General features: G+C 41.4%; 2 protein-coding genes across 2 annotated transcripts in view; both read left to right on the forward strand.

Annotated features, from left to right (window-relative positions):
• The window catches only part of LOC136438096 (kelch repeat and BTB domain-containing protein 2-like), an 83,862-nt gene that overhangs the window by 6,425 nt on the left and 53,167 nt on the right, over positions 1–24,270 (forward strand). The window lies entirely within an intron of this gene.
• Positions 7,061–21,398, forward strand: LOC136438272 (cytochrome P450 2U1-like). The gene is made up of 7 exons (XM_066433036.1): positions 7,061–7,445; positions 7,895–8,037; positions 12,018–12,228; positions 18,887–19,170; positions 19,335–19,520; positions 19,666–19,801; positions 20,111–21,398. Exons 1-7 carry the CDS (start codon positions 7,061–7,063, stop codon positions 20,287–20,289), a joined length of 1,524 nt encoding a protein of 507 aa, XP_066289133.1. The 3' UTR covers positions 20,290–21,398.

Here is a 24,270-nt window from a genome sequence, read left to right on the forward strand (position 1 = left end):
TCCCTCCCATTCCTATTTGCCGACGACAGCTCCCTTCTTCAAATTGTAGACAACCCTTTTGATTCTGCTGCCTGTTTAAACGCCGACCTGTCCAGAATTCATGCTTGGGCCACCCAGTGGCTCATGGAGCTAAATCCAAAAAAATCAGAAGAAATGTGCTTCTCAGCCAAAAGAGATCCCCTTGTTCACCCACCCCTCTTTCTTAACAACAGTGTGATAAAGTCAGTCGATATCCATAAACATATTGGAGTTATACTGAGCTCCAACATGTCCTGGAATTCCCACACTAATTACATTATAACCAAGGTATCCAAAAGTATTGATCTCTTTAGCGGCCTAAAATTCAAACTGCCTCGTCATATCCTCGAAACTTTATATAAATCATATATACGCCCCTGTCTTGAGTACGGCGACGTCATTTGGCACGGTACAACAGCCGAGCAAATTGAACGCATACAATATCAATGTGCCCTTGTTGTAACAGGCGCCATCAAGGGGTCTTCTTACTTGGCAACTAGGAACGAACTTGGTTGGGAAACACTGTCAGACAGAAGACACCTTCATAGATTATGTTTGTTCTATAAAATTGTAAATGGTCAAACCCGAAACTACCTGTCTCAACTAGCACCCACACCTATCCTCTCATCATGTTCATACGAATTGCGTAATAGGATGAACTTAAAACCTCTAAATTATTCAACAAATCGTTTTGCCAGGTCCTTTGTTCCGTACTTGACGCACCACTGGAACAACCTCGATTTGTCAACTCGCTCTTTAAACTACTGTCAATTTCGAACTGTTCTCCTAAAAACCATACGACCTGTTAAGCTCAACTATTTTAGCCATGGCCCTCGCCTTTCCTGTGTTCACCTATTACGCCTTCGCATTGGCACCTGTAGTCTAAACCACAGTCTCTTTACTCGAGGATTGCTAAACAGCCCAGCATGTAACTGCGGGTGCCAACGCGAAACAGTACCACATTATTTACTCCACTGCCCTATGTACAATGCCCAACGCTCAACCCTCCTCGGCAAACTCTCCAGGCTCTTAGGACACACCCTAAACTTCCCATCATTATCGGACAACGCTAAAGTTTCCGTTTTACTCCGTGGTAGTCCTTCACATTCATCTGTTGTTAACTCCAATATTCTATTAACAACCCAAAACTTCATCACTACAACTAAGCGTTTTTAAAACACAGTTGTCCTGGCATTTTTTGTAATGTGTCCAATTATTTCATCAGTGGGTGGGAAACTGGACTTGCGCTTATCCTTTCTTGTTATATTAAGTACAATGTACTATTTTCTGTCTGATGTGATTTTCCATTGCTTTTCACTTGTACTTGATTTCTCTCTGTAAAATATATATGTTTTTTTTATGTAAGGGGTAGCGTCAAAATAAGTCTTGCACTTGAGTGCGCCCCCTTTTGTCACTCTGTATTTCTGCTTAAATGTTTGAATAAAAAAAATAAAAAAAATAAAAATAGTGAATAACCTTATTCTAAATCATCGCAAAGGTTCAAATTTGAGGGGAGGGGGATGTGTTGTTGTTGGTGTCACTTAGAGTGCCTATTCTAATCTGCCTGAATGCTCACTATTGTTTTTTCTTATTACATTTTGAGACGTCAGTTTTGCTCTGCCCTGCGGGAAAGCTAAAGACTATTACCTGGCATTGGTAAGATTTTAAAGAAATAGCGTGGCAATATTCAAACGTCGCCGCCATGTTGGAGCTCCTATTTGCATTTCAGTCAATCATAGTTAAAGCGTCTGTGGCTATTTAGGCCAAAGTTCACCATTACAGTCATGCGCAGAGGGTCCATTTTAATGCCAGACAGAAACCGCATGTATATGCTATTTAAAAGTAGCTGTAGGAGGCCTCTTTGTTGGAAATGTTGGTGTTTTTTAGCTGGAATTGACAGGTAAGGGTTGTGGCTATTTCATTTAGTTAGAAAAACAGGGTTTTGGCCGTGTTTGAAGTGTCCGGTACACTTTGAAATAGGTGTAGGTTGGATGTGATCAGGTCTTGTCAAGGGGGGTCAAAGGTCATCTCTCCATGTTTTGATAGAATTTCACCACTTTGCGCCGGTGGAAAATCGGCGAAACTCAGTAGATTGACACTTTAGAGGTCAGACTACGCCGCCAATGTGAGTTTTCCATGATCTAAATTTCAGGTAGGTGACTTTTGACAGCCCTTTCTTAAGATCTTCTGAACATTTTGTGTCTTCTGAACATCAGTGTCACAGCTCAAAAAACAAAAATCAGGAAAAACAAACAAAGTTTGTTTTTAAATGTTGTGTACACTTTAGTTCTGAAATGCAAATAGGGACACCAACATGGCTGTCAGCAAATGTCTGACATGAAGAGTAACATGAATGTAAACGCTATACATATTGAATTACAGGTACTGTGGTACAACTAAAAGTAGCGCCGTGTTCATTTTACAGCTGTTCCTTGACGGAAGCATCTGTAAGGGTGGCCCTGTTCAGGTGACACATGACGTGGAACTGGACCAATAGTAAAATGAATGTAAACGTTGTCTATATACAACTACAGGTACCATGGTACATGTATACAACTCCATGTAATGCCGTGTTCATTTTACAGCTGTTCCTCGGCGGAAGCATCTGTAAGGGTGGCCCTGTTCAGGTGACACATGACGTGGAACTGGACCAATAGTAAATGAATGCTAACGCTCTATATATACGACTACAGGTACCATGGTACATGTATACAACTCCAAGTAATGCCGTGTTCATTTTACAGCTGTTCCTCGGCGGAAGCATCTGTAAGGGTGGCCCTGTTCAGGTGACACATGACGTGGAACTGGACCAATAGTAAATAAATGCTAACGCTCTATATATACAACTACAGGTACCATGGTACATGTATACAACTCCAAGTAATGCCGTGTTCATTTTACAGCTGTTCCTTGGCGGAAGCATCTGTAAGGGTGGCCCTGTCCAGGTGACACATGACGTGGAACTGGACCAGCAGCCCGACCCCATGGTCCTGAATGGACAAGTCAAGTGCTCGGCACCACAGATGCTGCAGCTCAGTCTGGACGGGACACGTCTCTACGTCACCACGTCTCTCTTCAATTCAGCGCCTGGGACAAGCAGTTCTACCCGGACATGATCAAGTGAGCTTTATTTTTGCACTTGTACGTGCAATATATATGTATACATTGGAAAATAAATCAAAGAATGTATAGACGTTAGAAAGTCCTCCAATGATTGTAAAATCCAATTGCCATTCCATACTACTACATCATACTGTATAAGATAGATTGATTAGCCTAATGGAAAGATATCTTATAATGTACTAGTGGATGCCATACTTTGTACCTTGTACAATTGTTGTGCAATAAATCTATTGACAAAGTTTTTATGATCTCGGATCATTCACATAGAAATGACAATAAACGTTTATGTGCCATAAAGAATGTGGTATCTGTCAGATACATTTGATTTCAAGAAATCTTTTTTGTAACAGAAATTCTGAATGTCCTGTTATGTTATGTAAACCACCTACAAGCTATTAAAGGAAGACACAACAGTTGGTAGAAATAAAGCCCTTGTGAGATATCTCAATCAAAAAAAGACAAGTCTATCAGTTCAAATTCTGTCCCTATGAAGAATAGACGTAGATTCTTCTCTTCTGTTTCTTTAGTCACTCGGGGGTTCCTCATAGATTGAATTGTTGTGCCCCTTTGTCTTCCAATCGGAATTTATTTTAGCTTCAATTAGAGGGAACGTTTTCATTTTTTTCTCTTTGCAGAGAGGGTTCCTTGATGTTCATTGTTGACGTTAACACCGATGTTGGAGGCCTGTCCCTTAATGAGGACTTCCTGGTTGATTTCGGGCAGGAGCCGCACGGTCCCGTCCTGGCTCACGAGGTGCGGTACCCTGGCGGCGACTGTAGCTCCGACATCTGGCTTTAAACGGCGTGAAGGCTTTGTGATTCTTACAGTGTCTCTAACGCCACAATGTAGAATTTTCGTATCATATCCAACAATGTTTAAAGTATTCAACTAGCATAAATTTTCACTGGAAAGTTCATCTGTGTCGGTAGAAGTAATTTGAAATAAAGTTGAACTGTAATTGCCAACACAACAAATTGGACTTAGCTAAATTTTCGACTGATCAGCTACAGTCTTTGTCAAGGAATGAGCAACAGAGAAGGGGGCGTCATAAACTTTCTGCAACATATGATCCACTGCTCATCGAGTAACGGGTCTTTTCTGCATAACGTGACGTCACAGAAGCAGTGGATTGCTAATTCCTTGACAAAGACTGCAGATGATCAGTCGAAAATTTGGGTAAGTCCAATTTGTTGTGTTGGCAATTACAGTCCAACTTTAATTCAGAATTAGCATAAATGTGTGCTTCGAGCCACTGCGTGTGCTTCCGAACGTTCTGGTCTGCATTTTCACGGTGATGACACATTCGGACAGTAAAGTCATGATTTAGTTATCTCGCGGCAGATATTTTCAGTCTGAAAAATGTATTTTTTTTCTTTTCTGGTGCAACTTCCAATAACAGAAGAAGGGTGCATATTCGGTAGCCTCTACCAGGCTACACAGGTCGCTGGAGAAATAGTAGAAATGCGGCAAATAGACAGATAACATGCCAGAGGAGTTAGTTGGCCAGGGAGTACAGTTTGCGCTGTTATCTGTCTATTTGCCGCATTTCTACTATTTCTCCAGCGACCTGTGGAGCCTGGTAAAGGCTACATATTTGGTACAAAAGCGTACGAGTATGATAATTGAATTTTGCTGGCAGTGTTGTTGATAACAGCGGTATGCTTGTACCAGGGCAGATTGAAAGCCTTGCTGGCAAAAAAAAAAAAAACAACATGGAAGCTACTTGCAGCCGATCGATGATGTTGTTGAATACAATCAGAATATGTTTCATTTTGGTGCCATAGCCTTTTTAGGTTACTTACAGTGTTTAGTGTGTTTCCTTGCCAAAAATATGACAGAAGGCCTTTAAAAGTGATACATGTACTTTCTTATCAAAATACTCAGAGCTTGATACATTCCGTGCACGGGGTCAGTAGTTATACATTTCATATAGCCATGTGCTTAGTTTTCTGATATCTCATGTCTATGATACACATATTTTACGGCTAGACTAATAAACGTGTTACTAAGATAAAGTGTAATATTATTGGCGGATTGGAATCTGGATGTCAATGTAATCAGTATATCATACTATATGCATTCAACCAATAAAATTGCTTATAAAGGTTTATTTGATAGTGAATGCATTTACCTTATAGTAAAATCGTATTGGAACTGGTGGTTTTCACTGTCGATTTGATGTCAGGTTGTACTAACATTGCTTGATTTTGCAATTTCATGAACTATACGCAGTAATGCTGTTACTTACTAAATGGTACATATAGGTGATGAAAGCAGTCGAAATTGTATGAATGGCAGTCTTCAAAAAATGATAACTCAATTAAATTGGTTGGAAAACATTGATTACAGTATGACTATATTCATATATCTCTTAGAATATAAAAAAGATCTAGGTGAAATACTTCATGTGTTTCAACGTACTTTTGCTAGTACTCTTATACAAAACCTCAGGGTTTCATTAAGTAAATCATATTAAAAATTGCATATTCTATCTTTTGCTCTGCCACTATTGTGCTATAGATATTTTAGAATTTCAACGACATACTGCGTTATATTTCTGTCCGATATCTGTCAGGTACTGGTTGGGTTCTAAAGGATCAAATTTAACCCAACACTGACAATGTTGTTCTACATGTAGATAAACGTTTATCGGTGAAAAAGGGCTGTTGTAGTGGTCCAAGTGCGTTAGATACGTAGATTGGTACCGTATCTATATACACCGAAAGATCTGGGAATGATACCTAACCAACATAGGTATCATTCATTTACAGGGAATACATCTATTCTACATATTCTGTATATGGTAGGTGGCTTGGTACAATGTGAGTCATAGCTCTCTCAGCCGATTTAAGGCCTGTGACACCTCGGGGTTGGCTAGCTTAGCAAGTTACTTTTGATGCATCTATCTATTCAAAAAAAAAAAAAAAACTGGCCGGATGATGGAAATAATAAATATTTAGAATATCAAAGCAATAAAATTTTCAATCTCATATATCTTGGGGTTAAAAATAAAGATTGTGGTAAAACAATACTGCTGTTCATTGATCTGTGAATTCCCTGGCGGGGGCAGGGACTTTAGCCTTGAATTTTTACGACATAGGAGATAATTAGAAACGAAATTAATCTGTTCAAGGCTATTTTGTCTAATATGACGATATCGTGTTCTATTCGGGGTCAAAACATTAAAAACAGTGATTTTTTTCTAATTTTCCCTCCAAAATTGCTCTTGATAAAATATGATCATTCTAAGGTGAAATAGCCTTGGATAATATCTTTCAGCAAGGTATAAAACGACGACTACAGTAACTGTAGTAGGGCCTTCTATAGCCCGAGCTCGAGGTTTAGCTTGGAGGTCTACTCACAAGGACGAAAAACAACATTCTCACGGCACCCGAGGAATCAACAGTCCCGGGCAACGCCCAGATAACAGACACAGCCAAATCGTAGTGTAGCCACACTATAGGTAGTTATTACAAACTTACCGGCTTACATGTTAAACCATTGATGAATTTTTTCATGGCCTGCTCTGTTTGATAGAAAGGCCAGCAACTTACCGAAGCTTTAAAGAGAACAGATAAATATTCCACGTCCACCCTTGAGTAAATAATGGCAAGTCTGAAGTGGTCCCTGGGCCCTATTGTTTACTGTATCTCTCCATGGTAAAGAATCTTAAAGCTGGGGATTGTATCTTAATCAACTACAGTCTTTTTAAATGCTGTTTCATCATGTATGAAGTTCTATATTTAAAAAAAAAAACACATCTTATAGGTGATAACATCGGTTCTATTTAAAATCAGGCCTTGCTTGGCTTCCTATACACCTGCGGCTTTACCTGATTTGAATAAACACCGTAAACAACGGAGGTCATAGTTCGCCAAAATTCCCATCTGACTGGATCTCCCACTGCATTCGTGAGAAAATGGCCGGTACTGTGCAGTGGATAGCTGAGTTTGTCCTGGAGATTCTGCCGATCTCTGGGCTGACTCTGCAGACGTTTCTTGTGTTCTGTGCAACTTTCCTCCTGGCAGCTGCTCTACTCAAGCGTCCCGGAAACCTGCCTCCCTACCCGGCAGGACGTGTGCCTGTTGTCGGGCACCTCCTCGCGTTGCGCCGAGCGCCTCACCTCAAGCTGACGGCGTGGAGGCGGCAGTACGGGGACGTCTTCACCGTCAGGATAGGAATGAAAGATGTGGTGGTTCTGAACGGCTACACTACCGTCAAGGATGCACTCGTGAGCAGGTCCGAGCTGTTCGCGTCCAGGCCGACAAACTACATAAACTCTGTGAAGAAGAAATCTCCAAAAGGTAGTTTTCCATTCTTATTTTTGAAGTCGTACAGTTGCACAACAGAAAGGTCATAATAAGGAAAGTCTTGGACGCATTGTGAGCTGTTTGAAAGGTCCTTGTCTTCGGTGAGTTTTACCATACTTACTTACTTAGACGTAGGGGCTACCGTGTCGTCCGACACATAAGGCAGTTGGCCCAGCAGGCTCGGTGCTACTACTCAGTTTTACCATAGCTTCGTTTAAAATTGCCAGACGGAAGTAACTATCTTCTAATCGATATGAGGGATAGATAGAGAGAGATAGAGAGAGAGAGAAAGGGCGAGAGAGAAAGAGAGATAGAGAGAGAGAGAGAGAGAGAGAGAGAGAGAGAGAGAGAGAGAGAGAGAGAGAGAGAGAGAGAGAGAGATGTGTAGATAGACATTTGTTTTATTGAATTACGTGCTGAATATATGTTCCTTGTTACTGTAGGCATAATGTTTGCACCTTGGGGGACACCGTTAAGACAAAGGAAGAAGTTTGCCTCCACCGCCCTGAAGAACCTGGGCATGAAAGTGGGGCGTGGGAGCATTGAAGAGAAAATCCGAGAGGAAGCGATCTGTCTCCGCAACAGGGTAAGATGAAACCAAGGATTAACCATGTGACATGTAGAGCTGTACATTCGAACTACTGACCCTATCATAACACACACCCTATTATAGCACGGATTGTTTTACTGATATTATCGTGCAGAAGTACGCCGTGTGTGTTATCAACGATGTTGATTAGAAATATGAATAAGTCGATGCACATTTGCTTTCATAATGGGGTCTGCCATTTTACCGGAATGTCCTTTTTACATCGGAATGCCCCGGAATGTCCATAAAGGAGGGTAAATTCTACCGAAAAACACCATGCTTTGATGAGTAAACATCACAGGTTGCTGTATTTTGGCATAAAATGGTATATTAATGGCCCAGGGAACGAGAAATCACTAGAAATTAGTGATGGCCATCGGCGTCGGGCCCCCCGCCAGTTGCCATGTTTGTTTTTATTGCAGATTACAATGTTTGTTTAGCGAGAAATGCACAAAAAGGAGGTGAAATGTCGCAAATACAGTATGCTTTGGTAAGTTAACATCGCAGGTTGCTATACTTTGGCATAAGATAACGTATACGTGACCCTGGGAACTAGACATTGCCGCGCGATCCCGGCCCGTCGCGTCGCTAAGAAGCATATCGGAAAACACAACATGGCGGACCCTGTTGAATGAGGGAGTGTCCAGTCTTTGAAGCAATAATCTAAAGGAATGTCTCGACCTTCACATGTGGGCTTTCACATTTCACTCATCATTTCATAGACATCTTACCGCATTAAGTAGCATAATGCAGCACCTATCCATGACGCCGGTAGCGTGGATTTTACCCGTTTTGGGAGAACTTCGTCAATTTGGTCTTTGAATTCCTCCCACTGTCTGGTCCGCTCTCTTTTCAATAAGCAGCGCCATGTTTTTCGCTGGCATACGAACTCGAAATTGTAGCATAGCTGCTTATTTCTTATGGAGTGTACTGTGTATTTCAAAATTCCGTGGCTTTCTACTTTGTTTCCGTCGGTCAAAAGTTCTAAATTGTTACTTATTTTCGCGCGTTAGCAAATCTGCATAGGGCACTATTGTAATTCATTCATTGTCTCCCCTGCGCTCTCTATTGTAATATCTACATTATAATTGTTATTTGATCACCGACATACATAGACAATGTTTACGTTATAATCAATGTGGGACGCGTGCGCCCGACGGCATTCAGGCGGTAAACTCGCGACCGCTTTGAATTTCTATTTTGTATCAGCGAACTGTATCTGTTCAACATGTTTTGTTGTGACCTGTACTTAGCACAGTGTGGCAAAAGTGCGCAATTAAGTTCTTTCTTCTTCTTTATTCCTCTCTTAGTAGAGCATAGCTTCATCACACTTATCAAAATATCATAAACATATCGCCAGGTAATGTCTCTAAGTTCCCAGGATCTTATATTCGTTATTTCATGCCCAAATTCAACAACCTGCAATGTTAACTTGCCAAAGCATACTATATTTCCGAAAATTCACCTCTATTTATGTGTATGTGTATGTCTCACCGTGACCCCACTTAGAAACAAAAATTGTAATCACAATGAAAACAAACATTGTGACTAGCCGGGACCGGGGAACTATCGCCGATCGCCTTGAATTTCTAGTGATTTCTTGATCCCAGGGTCATGTATACGTTACCTTATGCAAAGGTATTGCAGCCTACGATGTTAGCTTACCAAAGCATACTGTATTTGCGACATTTCCTTTTTGTGTACTATGCCCCTGCTATTTAAAACAAACATTGTAATCCGCAACAAAAACAAAGATGGCGACTGGCGGGGTCCCCGACGCCGATGGCCATCACTAATTTCTAGTGATTTCTCGTTCCCTGGGCCATAAATATATATATTTTATGCCAAAATACAGCAACATGTGATGTTTACTCATCAAAGCATAGTGTATTCCGGTAGAATTCACCTCCTTTATGGGCATTCCGGGGCATTCCGGTGTAAAAAGGGCATTCCGGTAAAAAGGCAGACCGTCATAATGTACTCGAACATATTCATTTCTTGTTTTGTCGAAAAATATTTTGACAATAATGATGGTAGCGCTGAATAGAGAATCATTGCGTTAGAGGCGGCCCGTGCTGCAGAATATACGACCTTTATCAAGCAGTAACACGGCTGCAAAAAAACATAACATAACATAACATAACATAACTTAACATAACATAACATAACATAATATACCATAACTTAAACTGCAACCAGGTGCACCCTGGGTAAGGCAGTGAGGAAGTGCTCCCCACTTTGCCCTTTCCAATAGTTTAAAGGGTTGAATTGACTCCCATAACTACATAAAAACAAAAAACAAAACTTCCAGACTGTCTACAAGCTGAATAAAGGCAGTGGCAGATAAGCATAATACTGACCAAATATTCAATTTTTTTTTTCATAATAAAACATTATGTAACCCTACAAAAAGACCTAGATAGTTGCAACAGATTTATATTATCAACGCAATAGTACAGTGGAATTCGCTTAACTGCACCACCCATTTGTCAGCGGTTTTGGTGCAATTATCCGGCTGGTGCAATTATGCGAAATTCCTAGCTGGACCGCACCACCATGTTTTTTCTCAATCACAGACTGGATAACGCCCCAGAGTCGAGACATACTTGACCTTAGTAGCTAACGTAACAATTCTTGCGCTACCATACCGCATAGAGCCAACAAAATATTGAGTTCTTAGTTCTAGTTTGATCAGTGACAGATCATTCTCCTTATACATGTAGCAGAGCCGAACCCGCGTACACCTCGTACACCTCGTTTCTACGACGCGGATTCAGCTCTGCCATCACGTCAGCACCACATCATCAAAAGCGACTGCTATGTCCACCTACGCCATTGCCGAGTCGCTGTTTGGTTTCCGACTGAATGTGACGTAAAGACGCCGGTGTTTTATTATTGCAGCAGTATGTGACAATAGCGATGCCGCGACGCGAAATCAAATTCCCGCGAACTTGAATGCATTCACAGTAATTAGACAGTGTACAGGTAGAGACCAATCTTTATTCAGTACAGCATGCTGTCTGCCAAAGCTTAATGCCGCCTTTGGTAGGCGTGCGTGTCTTAATGCCGACCCGCCCGGGACATCCCATATGATTCCTTTCAACATAACTGTCAATGGAGACCGCCTTCTTTCGTTACTAAAACAGTTTTAAACATATTGGCGGTATTGCACCTTTACACCGGCAGGTATCGGCTCATTTGTACGACGTTTTCCGATTTTAGAGCACCTTTTTAGTTAACTTGTCGAGGATTTAAAAAAAAAAAATGGTGCAGTTATCCGGCATGGTGACAATGTGCGGTGCAGATATGCGGAGCCACTAACAATGCAGTGAATGGGAACCGGTTTGGGATTTTTGGATTCAGTGCAATTAAACAGAGTGTGCGTTTATCCGATGTGCAATTAAGTGGCTTCGTCTGTATCTGAAACTTTCAGTTAAAAAAAAAAAAATTGTTCTTTCAAACCGGCTCTGTCAGACTTGAATTAAAGTGTTTGATTTTATCGGGCTATGTTTGCACCTTGAATATGTATTTTTCACAGCTGAATTAACTTTAATAGTTGTGAATCTAGAAATGTGACTGGAAATAACTGACATCTACCGAGCTTGTCAGTCTAAGAAACCAGTACAGACAAGCCTAGGGGATATGTACATGTAGATCTAGAGCTGTACAGTCAAACTATCAGCCATGTGTCACATTACCAGTAAGAGCATGGACAGACGGGGTTGTCATTTCTTTCTATTCTAGTATGGGTAAGGTGAATCTTTAGATGCAATGCTTCAATTCCTTATCCGTTGTTTCTACATTCTAAAGTTGTCTTGAAGGGTAACTTATGTTAGTCACTGTCTTAGACTTAGCCAGGCTTCTTCAAACACAATGACTCAGGTAGTTCACGTTAGCCGAATCTATTGGGTGATTGTATAATACAAGGATGGTCTTAAAAACATTCAAACTTTTGCTGAAAACAAAATTCTGTTCAGATTGCAGAAAACAACGGACAGACCTTTGACATGGCCCATGACATCACCGTGGCGGTGGCAAACGTCATCTGCTCCATGGCGTTCGGGAAGCGGTACGACTACGAGGATGAAACGTTTCGAGAGCTGTCAAAGGCCGTTCGTACCGTATTACTTGGACTAAGCACTGGGCAGATCATCAGCGCTTTTCCCTGGCTGCGGTTTGTTCCTGTCGGTAGGTAGAACTAGAAGTAACAATTTTCTAGCAAATACTGACTTGTTAACGTTTTAGTGCATTTGTAAGAAGGGCGGTGTTTCGGCTCGGTTCTTTCGGGAATGCCGCAGGAGGAACTGCTTACAAGACTAAAGGAACAGACACGGAACACAGGACACACACAGGGCATTGTCGTCACACACACCGGCTGCTCGCTCTCAGACCTCTGTCTTCTGTTTGTCCAGAAAGTCGACTCCTGAGAACCGAGCAACTGTTCACTTATACCTTCTCTTATCTGCTATATCTAGACTCTGTCGCGACGCCGGATCTAACCCCTAGTGGGAACATCATTACGAAGTCGTTACGGCCGCAATCTCTAAGAGAGAACCCCGCAAGATGAATTACATACTGCCCTTAGAAGTTAGCGAGAGTTCTGCAATTAATTAGCTAAGTTCGCCCCTCTTACCGTTAGTCACTGTAAGTCTTCAGTGCTAAAATACAGATTTCCAGATATAACACATCAGTGTAAAGACGGTTACACAAGCAAAACCACCACGAAACTTACTATTACAATTCAAGGGGGTTCGCCACACTTACACTCATCCCTAAGTTAATAGCGAGCTGTCCTCGGCGAGGGCATAAAAGTTGTATACATCTAACCAAAGCCTTAACTCCTGGCATACTGAAAACATATGAATTCGACAACTCTCACATTATGACTTTCAAGAATGTGTCATATGTCACTGGGAAAGAGCAAAATATCGACAAATATCACTTAAGCATTATGAAATGAAGACTCAATTTAAATGATTGATACGAAAACGTGATAATGCGATAATTGTGGGAACTCGACACCTGCACCAGTCGTTAAGCTTGATATTAGTCGGCAAAGATATGAGGTCGTGGAACTCATATTTTAGTATTTTCTCATTTATTTTTTCCAGTATTAAGTGTTAGAATTATCTTTTTGTAGCGATTTCGGAGGATTTAAAGATTTTGCATTCAAGGGCAGTCTTATTAAAAGGACGAAAATGTAGAATTAATTTCAGGGTAAGTGAAAAGTAAAGCAGACTGTCCGGGTAATGTTCGGGCTAACAAGTGACATCGAAAATGTTTTGGGTTCCAAGGAACTCGAGTACTCTTAGTCTGGTTGGCCTGAATGATGTGACCAAACTGAATGTCGTGATTTTTCAGGAGTTGTTTCAAGAAATGGCTTCTGAAATGCGGACAGGAATTAAATAGGAATCGCTACTATTTAATAGGAATACGTAATATAAAAACATTTTGTATTATTCCTTCAAAATACATATATAAGTTGGTCTTAGGGACGTAAGGTTATGATAAGATAATTGATTGAATTTAAGGAGGACCGTCGTTTCCGTCACGTTTAGCCTCCTTCGCAGACTTCTTGGAGCGGTGGCGTTTATTTTTTCGGGAAGCGCTGATACGCGATTTGCTTTACACGGGACAAGGTTCTCTAATGCCGGCTAAAGGAGTTATATCTCCGAGGAAAGATCACCTCTCCAAGTAGGGGGGTTACTATTTCGCAAAAATGCAGTTATTGCTGAAATACGCAGCTAGAAATATGGAGACGGTCCATCTGAATATGAAAATGTAAAAATTCGGTAAATTTTTGAATGCTAACCCCCCTGTACATACCCCCTGAAGTTTGTACAATGACTATGTACTAAACTATAGTATAGACGTATACTAACAAACATACTTAATGCCAAAAGATTGTACTTTGAAATTCCTTGGCAGAATATTTGAGGTCAGCAGACTTCACATTAAATATCTGAGCCCTAAATCTATTCTCCATACAAATACGGACTATTCCAAAATCACCCCATTGCAAAAATGGACTATTCCAAAATCACCCCATTGCAAAAATGGACTATTCCAAACTCACAACATGTCAAAAATTGCCCACGGGTGTTTCACAGAATTGACAAAACCTATGGACAGGAGGGAATTATATAATCTCTTTCCATTTCTACGTTCAATTGATGGCTCAAACAAATAAATGGAGTTGTGATTGACAAGCTAACATATCAACTTGGTACAACACAGGGCCTGTCCATATTTGCCAAAAACCGTTTTAATTCAGAAGGACATTTTGATGATTCACCCTGAGTCACCAGAATGTAAAACGTCATATGCGTCTACGTCTCCGAACTGTCTACAGGCCAACATGAGCGCTTCTGCTTCTTTTACACGGTCGCATGCCAGAAAGACATTGGTAAATGTTGATTATTTGCAAGAGGCAGAACTTAAGAATGGAGTGCTTCCGACGGGCAAAGACATTCTTCAGACAATGCTATACCTACTACGACCGAAGGTAGTAGGCAAACTTTTGGCAGAGTTGCTGCAGGAGCACTGGCTCTTCTGCAATGTGTACACCATAGCGACAAAGAACATCAGTACGCGGATCCTCAAGTTCTATGAAGAATTTGTAACTCTTCTTCAAACAAGAAAACAAAGAAAGAATGACCAGTTTTTCAAGAAAGCAGAAGCCTTCAACAACAAAGCGCAAAAGTTATTCGATGTGTTCTGCCAGGATTCTGCTGTACTCAAGAGCCTGGAAAAGAAGCACGATGTAACAATGACAGATATGGAGTGGGAGTTCCTTGCAGACCAGAGAACCGAAAGGAAAATGTACTGTGAAGACTTTGTAGATAGAAAATGGATGAAGGCCATGGAGCGCAGACAAAGGGACATGCAAGCCCTTGACAAAATTTGGGAGGATGCAAGAAGAGAGCAGGAGCAGAACAAGTTAGTGACATCATCTCAGGACAGTGAAGAGTCAGAGACACACAGTGAGAAGATGGAAACAGATGCTGATGTTATTCTCTCCTCTTGTGACGAAAGTACTGGAACTTGCGAGAAGGAAACATGCAAGGAAGAACTGCCAGGCCCCCCAAATATCAGCACATCCGAGAGAGCATTAGGAAGGTAAGACCGGAATTCTATGAGACTGTTGACAAGCTACAGAGCTGTTATCATATGTCAAAAGCACAGGCTTCAGCAGCCGTTGTTGTTGTTGGGAATCAACTGTTTGGTCGAAGATGGCAGTCACATGACGTCATAGATCTTGATACATTACCAACATCGCAGAGTGTTCGATATGCTGGCAAGAGCATTGAGGTACTGGCTTTAGATGAGATTGTGAAGGAGATAATGGACTGTGATGAACAGGTAGTTGTAACATATTCTCATGATGGCTCCAAGAAGCAAGGTGCTGGCTCATTCTCTGTGCAAGGGATCACCGTGAAAGGAAGATATAGGTCATTTCCCACATTGAGCATTGAATCAGAGTCTAGACAGAACCTGGCAGACCTAAAGGTGGCGATGCTACAGATTTTGGAAGCAGCAAGCGGTGTTGCCTCAAAAACCCTGTTTGAGAAGATTGACTTCGTCATAACAGATCAGACATCTCACAATTTCAACGTTGATGAACTGGTAGCAGAGAGTTTAGAGTCGGAGCACATCCCTGATCATCTGTTCTGCAATGTACACCCAGCCCTGATGTTCAACCGTGTCATCACCAAGCTGTGGGCTGATATAGAGAACACTTTGGGTAGAGACAAGATCTACTCAAACTTCTTGGTCAATGCGACAACATCGGCATCAAGTGTCACCGAACAAGCCATTGACTGTATGACTCGGCTGATAAATCATGACTTTGACCACAAACCATGGAACAAATCTCGTGACTTCGATATTCACATAGCGCCACGACCAAACAAATCTGTGAGCCTGAAGGATGAGCGTTTCAATCGTTTGACTCTTACCTGTGCTATCAGTTTGTACCATCAGAATGACGTAGCATCTTTCCTACGTAAGTATGAGCATGTAACCAATCAGCTAGCATGTATAGTGCGGTGCTTCTTGGACCTGGACTTCTTGAAAGTAATGTACTGTGTTGGTGCCCTTATCGGACTCCATCTAGTTGAACCGTTTCTGTCGCTGACTACCTCTGCCGAATCATCAACCTATAGCAAGATCATCCCAGCATTCCAGCATTTGTACCAAGAACTGATGGAGATGAACCCTACCACTCTGCAACAGACAGAAGAGCCAGCCTTCAAGTTCATCTCTAAGGAGAGGTTCCAACAGACAAAGTACGACAATGAAATCTGCAGCGCTATTGTCCAAGTAGCAACCACATACTAGTCTGAGGTGACAAGGCTACTGAGAATGCTCCTCCCCAAGCTAGCCACGGGCTTTCAGAAGCAGAAGGGTGACATCTTTGGCTTTGGAGAACATGACGCGGCTGCACAGCACTCCGTCACACAGATGGATAAGGAGAAGTTGGAGAAGGCACCAATCCACAACTTGGATGCTAAGAGAAGTGTTGGCTTTATGAACTACAAAATGTATGAACTGACGAGGAGAGGTGCCAAGCAGCTAAAAGTTGCCTCAGCCGCACAAGTGAAGGCCAAGTCTTCTGATCTCATAGAAAGAAGAGAACCTGGATCATTTAGAAACTACAGCAAGGAAGTCAGGAAAGGGGGCAGGATTCCTGAGATTCTGTTGGCGTGGGAGAAAAAGCAAGAGGAGCTTAAGAAGCAAGAACTCAAGGACAAAGAGATCGCAAACGTCGCTGTTGATCGGCGGAGAAACAAGGACCTGCAAACCCTGAAAAACATGGGCGGACCTTTCACAACTGCAGCTGAAGTTAATACGTATGTGGCAGCAACTGATGCTGATGATACCACCAAGTTGGGCCGACTTTACCTAGAGGTTCGGTATGCCAGAGACACTGCGCTGTCATTGCCTAAAACCAGTGACATTTTCCGTCTATTGAAATCCTACAAAAAGGTGCCTCTCAACACATATGCTATCAACCTGAAACTGTACCTGAACAACATCACATCAAATGCAGATGTAACCCTACAGGACTTTAATCATGCCATGGACACTTGCAATCAACAATCACTGTAAATTTGGAACAATGTAGGGGTGAGAATGTGTTAATTCCTGACTGATCATAATACTGAACCTGAGTATGGTTCCTTTCATTTTGTTGTAACAAGGACATACATTATGTCCTTGGATGTAAATACATTGTACCAGTAAACTTTGTTGTAATTCAGTATTGCGGGCGTGTTTCTTCAGAGGGAAATATGACATTGTTGAGGGGGCATGTATAGGGAGTTTAGCAATCAGTCAACTGTTCCTTTTCTGTGCTGCGAGAGACCATGTCCATACTTCACAGGGCATACATAAAAACAGTAATTTCAAGCTTGGCAAAAAAATTGAGTTTCTGAACTTTAATACAATGTTTTGCTTTAGTAAGGCCCGATTCCTGGACGTCAAGTTTATGAAAATTTTACCGCTATTTCAATGATGAAGATGATGATGAATGGTTTATTTATTGCACACACAATACAATCAGACCGTGACAGTCAACAGACTGAATTGCAGTCTGACTTTACAAGACGTACGAGTCATTAATTCGTAAAATATAAATACATATTAAAAACAATGGAAGTTAAACGAGCGGCGTAGTGCTAAAGGCTGGGAATCAGCGTTATTTTGTAAGAGACAAAATGACATGTAGTAAAACCATATAAACAGATGGTAAAGTCAAGTATTGTTCATCAGATGGGTCATCTGAGGTATAGCGCTGTTTCTATAACGGTCAGTTCTACAGCGTTGAAGGTGCAGTTTGTTCGACGAACGCGTGCGTCGGCTGCTGATTAACTGTCTTACGGGTGGCAGGAAGTGGCGGTACAGTTCAGATGATAGCAGAGAGGTGGCAAAGTTCAGAGTCAGGTTGCTACGACGCGTGTGGAGAGTAGGTAGATGCAGGATGGTACAGGCATCGGTGTAGCCGGTGTAGTCTGACCCCAGGATTATCCTGACGGCTCTTCGTTGAATTTTCTCAATCTTCTGACTCAGTGCACTTGTGAGGCCAGAGTGCTAGACTGGGGCGGCATATTCCGTGACGGGACGTACATAACACACATACACTGAGACAAGGAATTAACACATTCTCACCTCTACATTGTTCCAAATGTAGCTGAATAGTTTACTTTAGTACTTGTAATTTTTCTGTTATCTGTAAACATTTGCACGAAAGAGTGCCTTTAACCATGCCTATTCCCATGTTTTTTTAACTTGGCCAAATCGCCTAAAATGACCCCAAGACGTGTTTCCCTGTTGCCATGGCAACACAGTATTAAGCTGAAACTTGAACAAAAGGTGCACTGGTGTTTGGTGGACCATGTCACCACACTACCTGTGCAAAAAGACCTGAAGGAATGTCAATTAGTGTTTGCTCCTCATGCAGTCATCAGCAACGTGGCATTGGTATGGGGGGGGGGGGGGGTATCCAAACTTCAAGGGGTATGTACAGGGGGGTTAGAGTCCAACAATTGCCCAAATTTTGTGATTCCTGTGCTTAGATAGACCATCTCCATATTTTGAAATGCGTATTTTACATAGTTGGTACTAATAACCCCCCCTCCCACCAATAAGTCTGCGTTTGGGGACAGCATCCTTGTCGTAACGCCACGGTCACGGACGGGAACGGATCCGGACACGACAGTCACCCTGTGGTAAATAGAGTTCATACAGGTCACGGATGAGGAATGTCTCTGAGGAGTTACAAAAATATCAATTCCGACCGAAGTATTTGCATTGTTGTGTGGTTATTTACATGCGTATCTTTCAGTAAATAGAGTCGGTGCAAATACGATGGAAGCGTCCTACAAGATCGAACATGTGTTAAAAGAGGAGATATCTCGCCATCGGGAACAGCTGGATCGCGAGAACCCGCGAGACTTCCTCGACTTCTGCCTGCTGGAGCTTGAACAGCAGGAAAAGGTTGACGGTCTGACGGAAGAAAATGTCCTATACATGGCCCAGAATCTTTTCCTCGCAGGAACGGACACAACCACCAACACCCTGCTGTGGAGTCTACTCTACATGACTTTGAACCCCGACATCCAAGATAAGGTACTTGTGAGCATTTTGGCTTCTTCAAACCGCTTCACTGTTGGAATCTGTCAGACTTTGGGAAATGGGCAAAGAACGCAATATATTCTGCTCTTTTCCTTTAAAACTTTTGAGAAGCGTAAGTTGTATTCAATTGCTACATTGCTGCATTTTCATTCTTACAGGTACAGCAGGAGCTTGACGCCGTTGTTGGTGAGAGTCAGCCCACCCTGTCCCACCGTTTCCAGCTGCCCTACGTGAATGCCTGCCTGCTGGAGGTCATGAGGATCCGCACTCTTCTTCCTTTAGGGGTTCACGCCACAACTCAAGAGGTCAAAGTGCAGGGATATGATATTCATGAGGGAACTAAGGTATGACGAGATACATGTTATAAGATAACAAACCTTTCTGTACCGTTACAGAAATGATTCCTTGCAGTTTATCCATTTAGAGAATTTCTTCGACAATTAAAATTAAATTGTATTTGTGACCTCAATTTCACTTTGACTGTCCCAGGTGCTGATGAACCTGCACTCCCTCCACATGGACCCCGCCTACTGGCCTGATCCGGAACGTTTTGACCCCGGAAGGTTTCTGGACGAGGGGGGGAACGTCATCAACAAGCCCGAGTCTTACCTGCCTTTTGGAGGAGGTAATTATCAGGCATAGAGATGTCATTACTGAACGTTTGACCAGACTTATTATTGAATCATTTCTATTCGATAGATGGCTGGTCTTACTATTGGGTATTCTATACAACTGTCTTAAAAGAAGTGAGAAGAAGTTGAACCGGTACATTCGTACTAGTATACATTATTCCGTATATGCAGTAAGATACCAAATCATTACATAACTAATTGTACTTGTAACTGCTTTATAATCTTGACCTGTACATAGGTCATAAGAGCATAAACGTACGATAATTAAAATGTCTTTTATTCGTTCTTTTTTTTATGTCCAGGCCGACGAGGGTGTCTTGGGGAGCAGCTGGCCAGGATGGAATTTTTCCTGTTATTCTCGGCCCTGCTGCAGTCCTTCACCTTCAAGACGCCAGAGGGCGCTCCTGCTCCAAGCACTGACGGCGTCTTTAGTCTGACGTTGGCTCCGCAACCGTTCAAGCTCAGTGCGATTCCCCGTTAGTTTATGCTGAATTGTCAGCGCAAGGAGTCACTTTATGAATGAATGAATACAAATCATTGTTCGACAGTTTTGATTTAAAGGACACAATTTAAGGAAGTAATTATCATACAACACTTTTGAAGAATTTCCTATTCCATGCACTACAACTTATAACAGTTATAACTCAGTAACTTGTGGCATTGCCAATGCAAATATTAAGGTGGGGTTTGGAGTTGGCTATGATTACGTCGTTACATAATGATGGTGATAATGATCCTTATTTGCACGTTCCAGCCCACATGGGCAAAATTGAAATGCAATGCAGTATAGTAGTTTCAATATTAGTCAGGGTAGATAATCATTATATGAGGCGTTCATACACATTAAGATAAATTAAGTATCTATGCCATACGATATCTATCGATTACACAATAATCAAACGAATATACACGCCTTTGGCCTTCTATTCCAGGATTTATCTGAACTGATAATCTTCCTGATTCAATCTTAAACTTGTGACCTCTGGTCCTTAGCCTTGTGATTAAGTCTTCTAAACGTAAATGTTCATACATTATGTGGAGCTCTCCTCACATGGAAGAGAAACAACATTCTAAAGGCGAGTCTCAATTTCATCTCCGAGTAGAGGGCTCGGACATCTAATGATGTGATCAATTGTACTTTTAATTATGTCTGGGCACTTAGAATTTAGTGTACTGGTGGTGTTTTAAGCAGTTAAATCTATCTATTAGATTATCTATTATATAGCTTCTATCTACATGTATATTATTAGATGGCTATATGTTGTCGACCAATCAAAAGGTTCCATTTACGGGTCCTTATTTTCCCATATAGACCCTATTCTACGGGTCATTAATCTCCATGTAAAAACCCGTTGTTCGAATTACCATTTAATTAGATCTAGAGGTTGTTTTTTCTTTGATTTCATTATTTCAAGATATTCGTTGATATAGATACGATCCACAGTCGAGTCGGTACCTCATGTTTCTTCACTACAATTTGTGTTAGTTTGCAGAAATACAGATAATTAATGCAAATGATTATTTGGCCAAATGTATAATTTCTGTAGTATGGACGGCACCCTAAATTAATAAATAATGGTGTGCAATGAACTGATACTAGTACATGCTTTTGTTTTGATGTATGAAACCATGTTTGAATGAATACATAACTGGATGAATCAATGACGAAAGGGGGTGAAATCGGGTTGGCCGCCATGAAAAGGTGGCATTGACAAGGAACACAGGTTTCATATCTATAGTATATAAGCAGCTACGTAAGAATAACGGCAGGAGTGTAAGAACTTGCCTCTATAGCTACTACTATGAGAAGCTAGATCAAGACTTGTGGGTGCTGATATAAAAGGCCGGGGGGAGCGTCTCTTGATAAACTAAGACCCCGTTCATATTCGCTCGTTCTCCTTTTTATGTACACATTTTCTAACTTCCTTTTCCGTTTGACGTAAGACGTTTGTGAAATTAGATATTCCACATAAACTGTGCCAAACTGTCGTTTTGATGACGACTTAAGACTTTTCTGGTTTTTAGAAACGACAGTTTGTCACCTTATATGTGGTATATCTTATTGTCAGAAACGTCTTCCTTCAAACGGGAACGGAAGTTACAAAATGTGTACATTTAAATGAGAATGAGCGATTAAGCCTTTATCAGCCGGTTGATAAGGTGGATTGAATTGAACCTGCTCAAAGTCAAACCTTTATCTATCTGGTTAATTTACATTCATATTGGGCTTAGATGGTCGGCTAAATTACCCGGGTAAATCTTTAATTCAAATTAATACAACCAGCTATGAAAGGCTTATTAGTTAATGATAATATTAAGAAGGAGTAAGTAATCCAAATTCACCGTATCGCATCATGGATAAGGTTCTGCTTTTAATTAGACCCATGTTGTGAAAGAATGCAACTCAGGTCCACTTTACAACCAGCTTTTCGCAACAGAGGCTATATTTCCCGCTGTCAGGACGCCGCTGTCGCGACATCTTTAGACACACTACCCGGACATCTGGCAGGACATCTTGAGATCGTAGTCTCTTGTACTCAATTAGTGTCCCTTTGGGAGGTACATTAAATCTGGCGCAGGTAAACTTTGAAACTTTTAGAAGATGCACTGCATTGTAAGCTATTAAATTGAGCCTTTTAAGTTCACCTGCATAATTTAGTTTATTAGCAGATCGCTATGTGATCTATACCGCAGCAAAAACGGAAATCTTGAGATCGTGGTCTCTTGTACTCAATTAGTGTCCCTGTGGGAGGTAAATCAAATACGGTAGTTGTAAGTTGTATCTACTTAAAGAAGACGCTCAGGTCCTGATCGTATCCCGCCATTCACGTTCACCTGCCAATCTTTGTCTAGGTGCTGAAAGCCATTTGTTCTGTATATCATAGTATAATTGTATTAGCAGTAAAGACTATACCTGATTACGCAATACGTCTTGAGGGAGTTAATTTAATCCCGCAGGTAAATCTGGACACGTTCACTTGTGTTTCTCTAAAAGGTGGTAGCCACAATTACCAGGCGTTAAATTTCAACTGCAATTCACACATTTTCCAGTAGGTGTCGCACTGATGGTTATTTGATGTTGTTTTTCTGTGTTTTTTTCCAATTTAAAGTAACCTGACTCTCAAAGTATAGAACCGAGTCTTCATGGAAGAGATATTAAATCTATTTTTTTCCACATTCACGGCGAAAAACCCGATGAATAAAATAAAAGCAAATATATTGAGTAATGGTGCATCTGAATCAGCTGCTAGCTTTCCTATAGCTGAATAGGCTGCTGCACTGCACGAAATGGCCTCGTTTCCCGGCGTATACGTACCGGTATTTTTCTGTATTTTTGTCGGATACTGACGGATACTGACGGATACATGCGGATTCGTGAAAGATATCCGACAATTTCCGCACCGGTATATGGAATATTTCAGGAAGAATCCGAAAGTAAGGTATTTTCGACGAATACGGAGCCGTACACTGCACGGAAATGCCACCGATCTTGACGGATACGAACAGGAAATTTTCTGTATTTTTGGCGGATACTGACGGATACAGGCGGATCCAACCTGACGGATCCGACTAAATGCGCACTGGGATATGGAATATTTCCGGAAGAATCCGAAAGTAAGGTATTTTCGACGAATACGGAGCCGTACACTGTACGGAAATGCCACAGATCCTGACGGATGCGTACAGGGATTTTTCTGTATTTTTGGCGGATACTGACGGATACTGACGAATCCAACCTAACGGATCCGAAAATTTCCGCACCGGTTTGGGAATATTTCCGGAGGAATCCGAAAATGAGGTATTTTCGACGGATACGGAGCCGTTAACTGTACGGAAATGCCAGAGATCCTGACGGATACGTACAGGAAGTTTTCTGTATTTTTTTAAAGAAAATTGCGGATACTGACGGATACAAGCGGACTGTGATCCGGAACCTCAGATCCGGAGGAATAAAAAAATAGGAATTTTCGACGGATATGGGGCCGTACGAAATTGCCCAAGATCCTGACAGATACGTACAGTATGTATTTGCCACGGATACAGACTGATCCAACATACAAACTTTCTACAATCTTTGACATATTGTGACTCTGAATATGTTTGTATTTGCCACGAATATGTACAAATCAAACACACAAAGTTTGATAGAATGGTTGATTATTCATAAATACGCGTGCATTCTTAATTTAACGATACCCAAAACATTATTATTCAATGACAGGAAGTTTTGGGAAAGCCTGAATGTAACATTATTTCATATGTCAACATATATGCATTTCTAAGTTCAAAAACTATCAAATACAATACGGAAGTTCTATGTGGCTAAATAATCCATTTCGTTTAAGACAGGCCGAGGGACATCCACATACTCAAAGCACCTCTGCATATGCAGGTTAATGTCGGTAAATTGGGGTTGTGTAAGCACAATTGTTATGAAATGTATTACAATTAACAACCATCA

This window comes from Branchiostoma lanceolatum, chromosome 7 (genome assembly GCF_035083965.1).
Source record: "Branchiostoma lanceolatum isolate klBraLanc5 chromosome 7, klBraLanc5.hap2, whole genome shotgun sequence".
In the NCBI taxonomy this organism is placed as follows: Eukaryota; Metazoa; Chordata; class Leptocardii; order Amphioxiformes; family Branchiostomatidae; genus Branchiostoma; species Branchiostoma lanceolatum.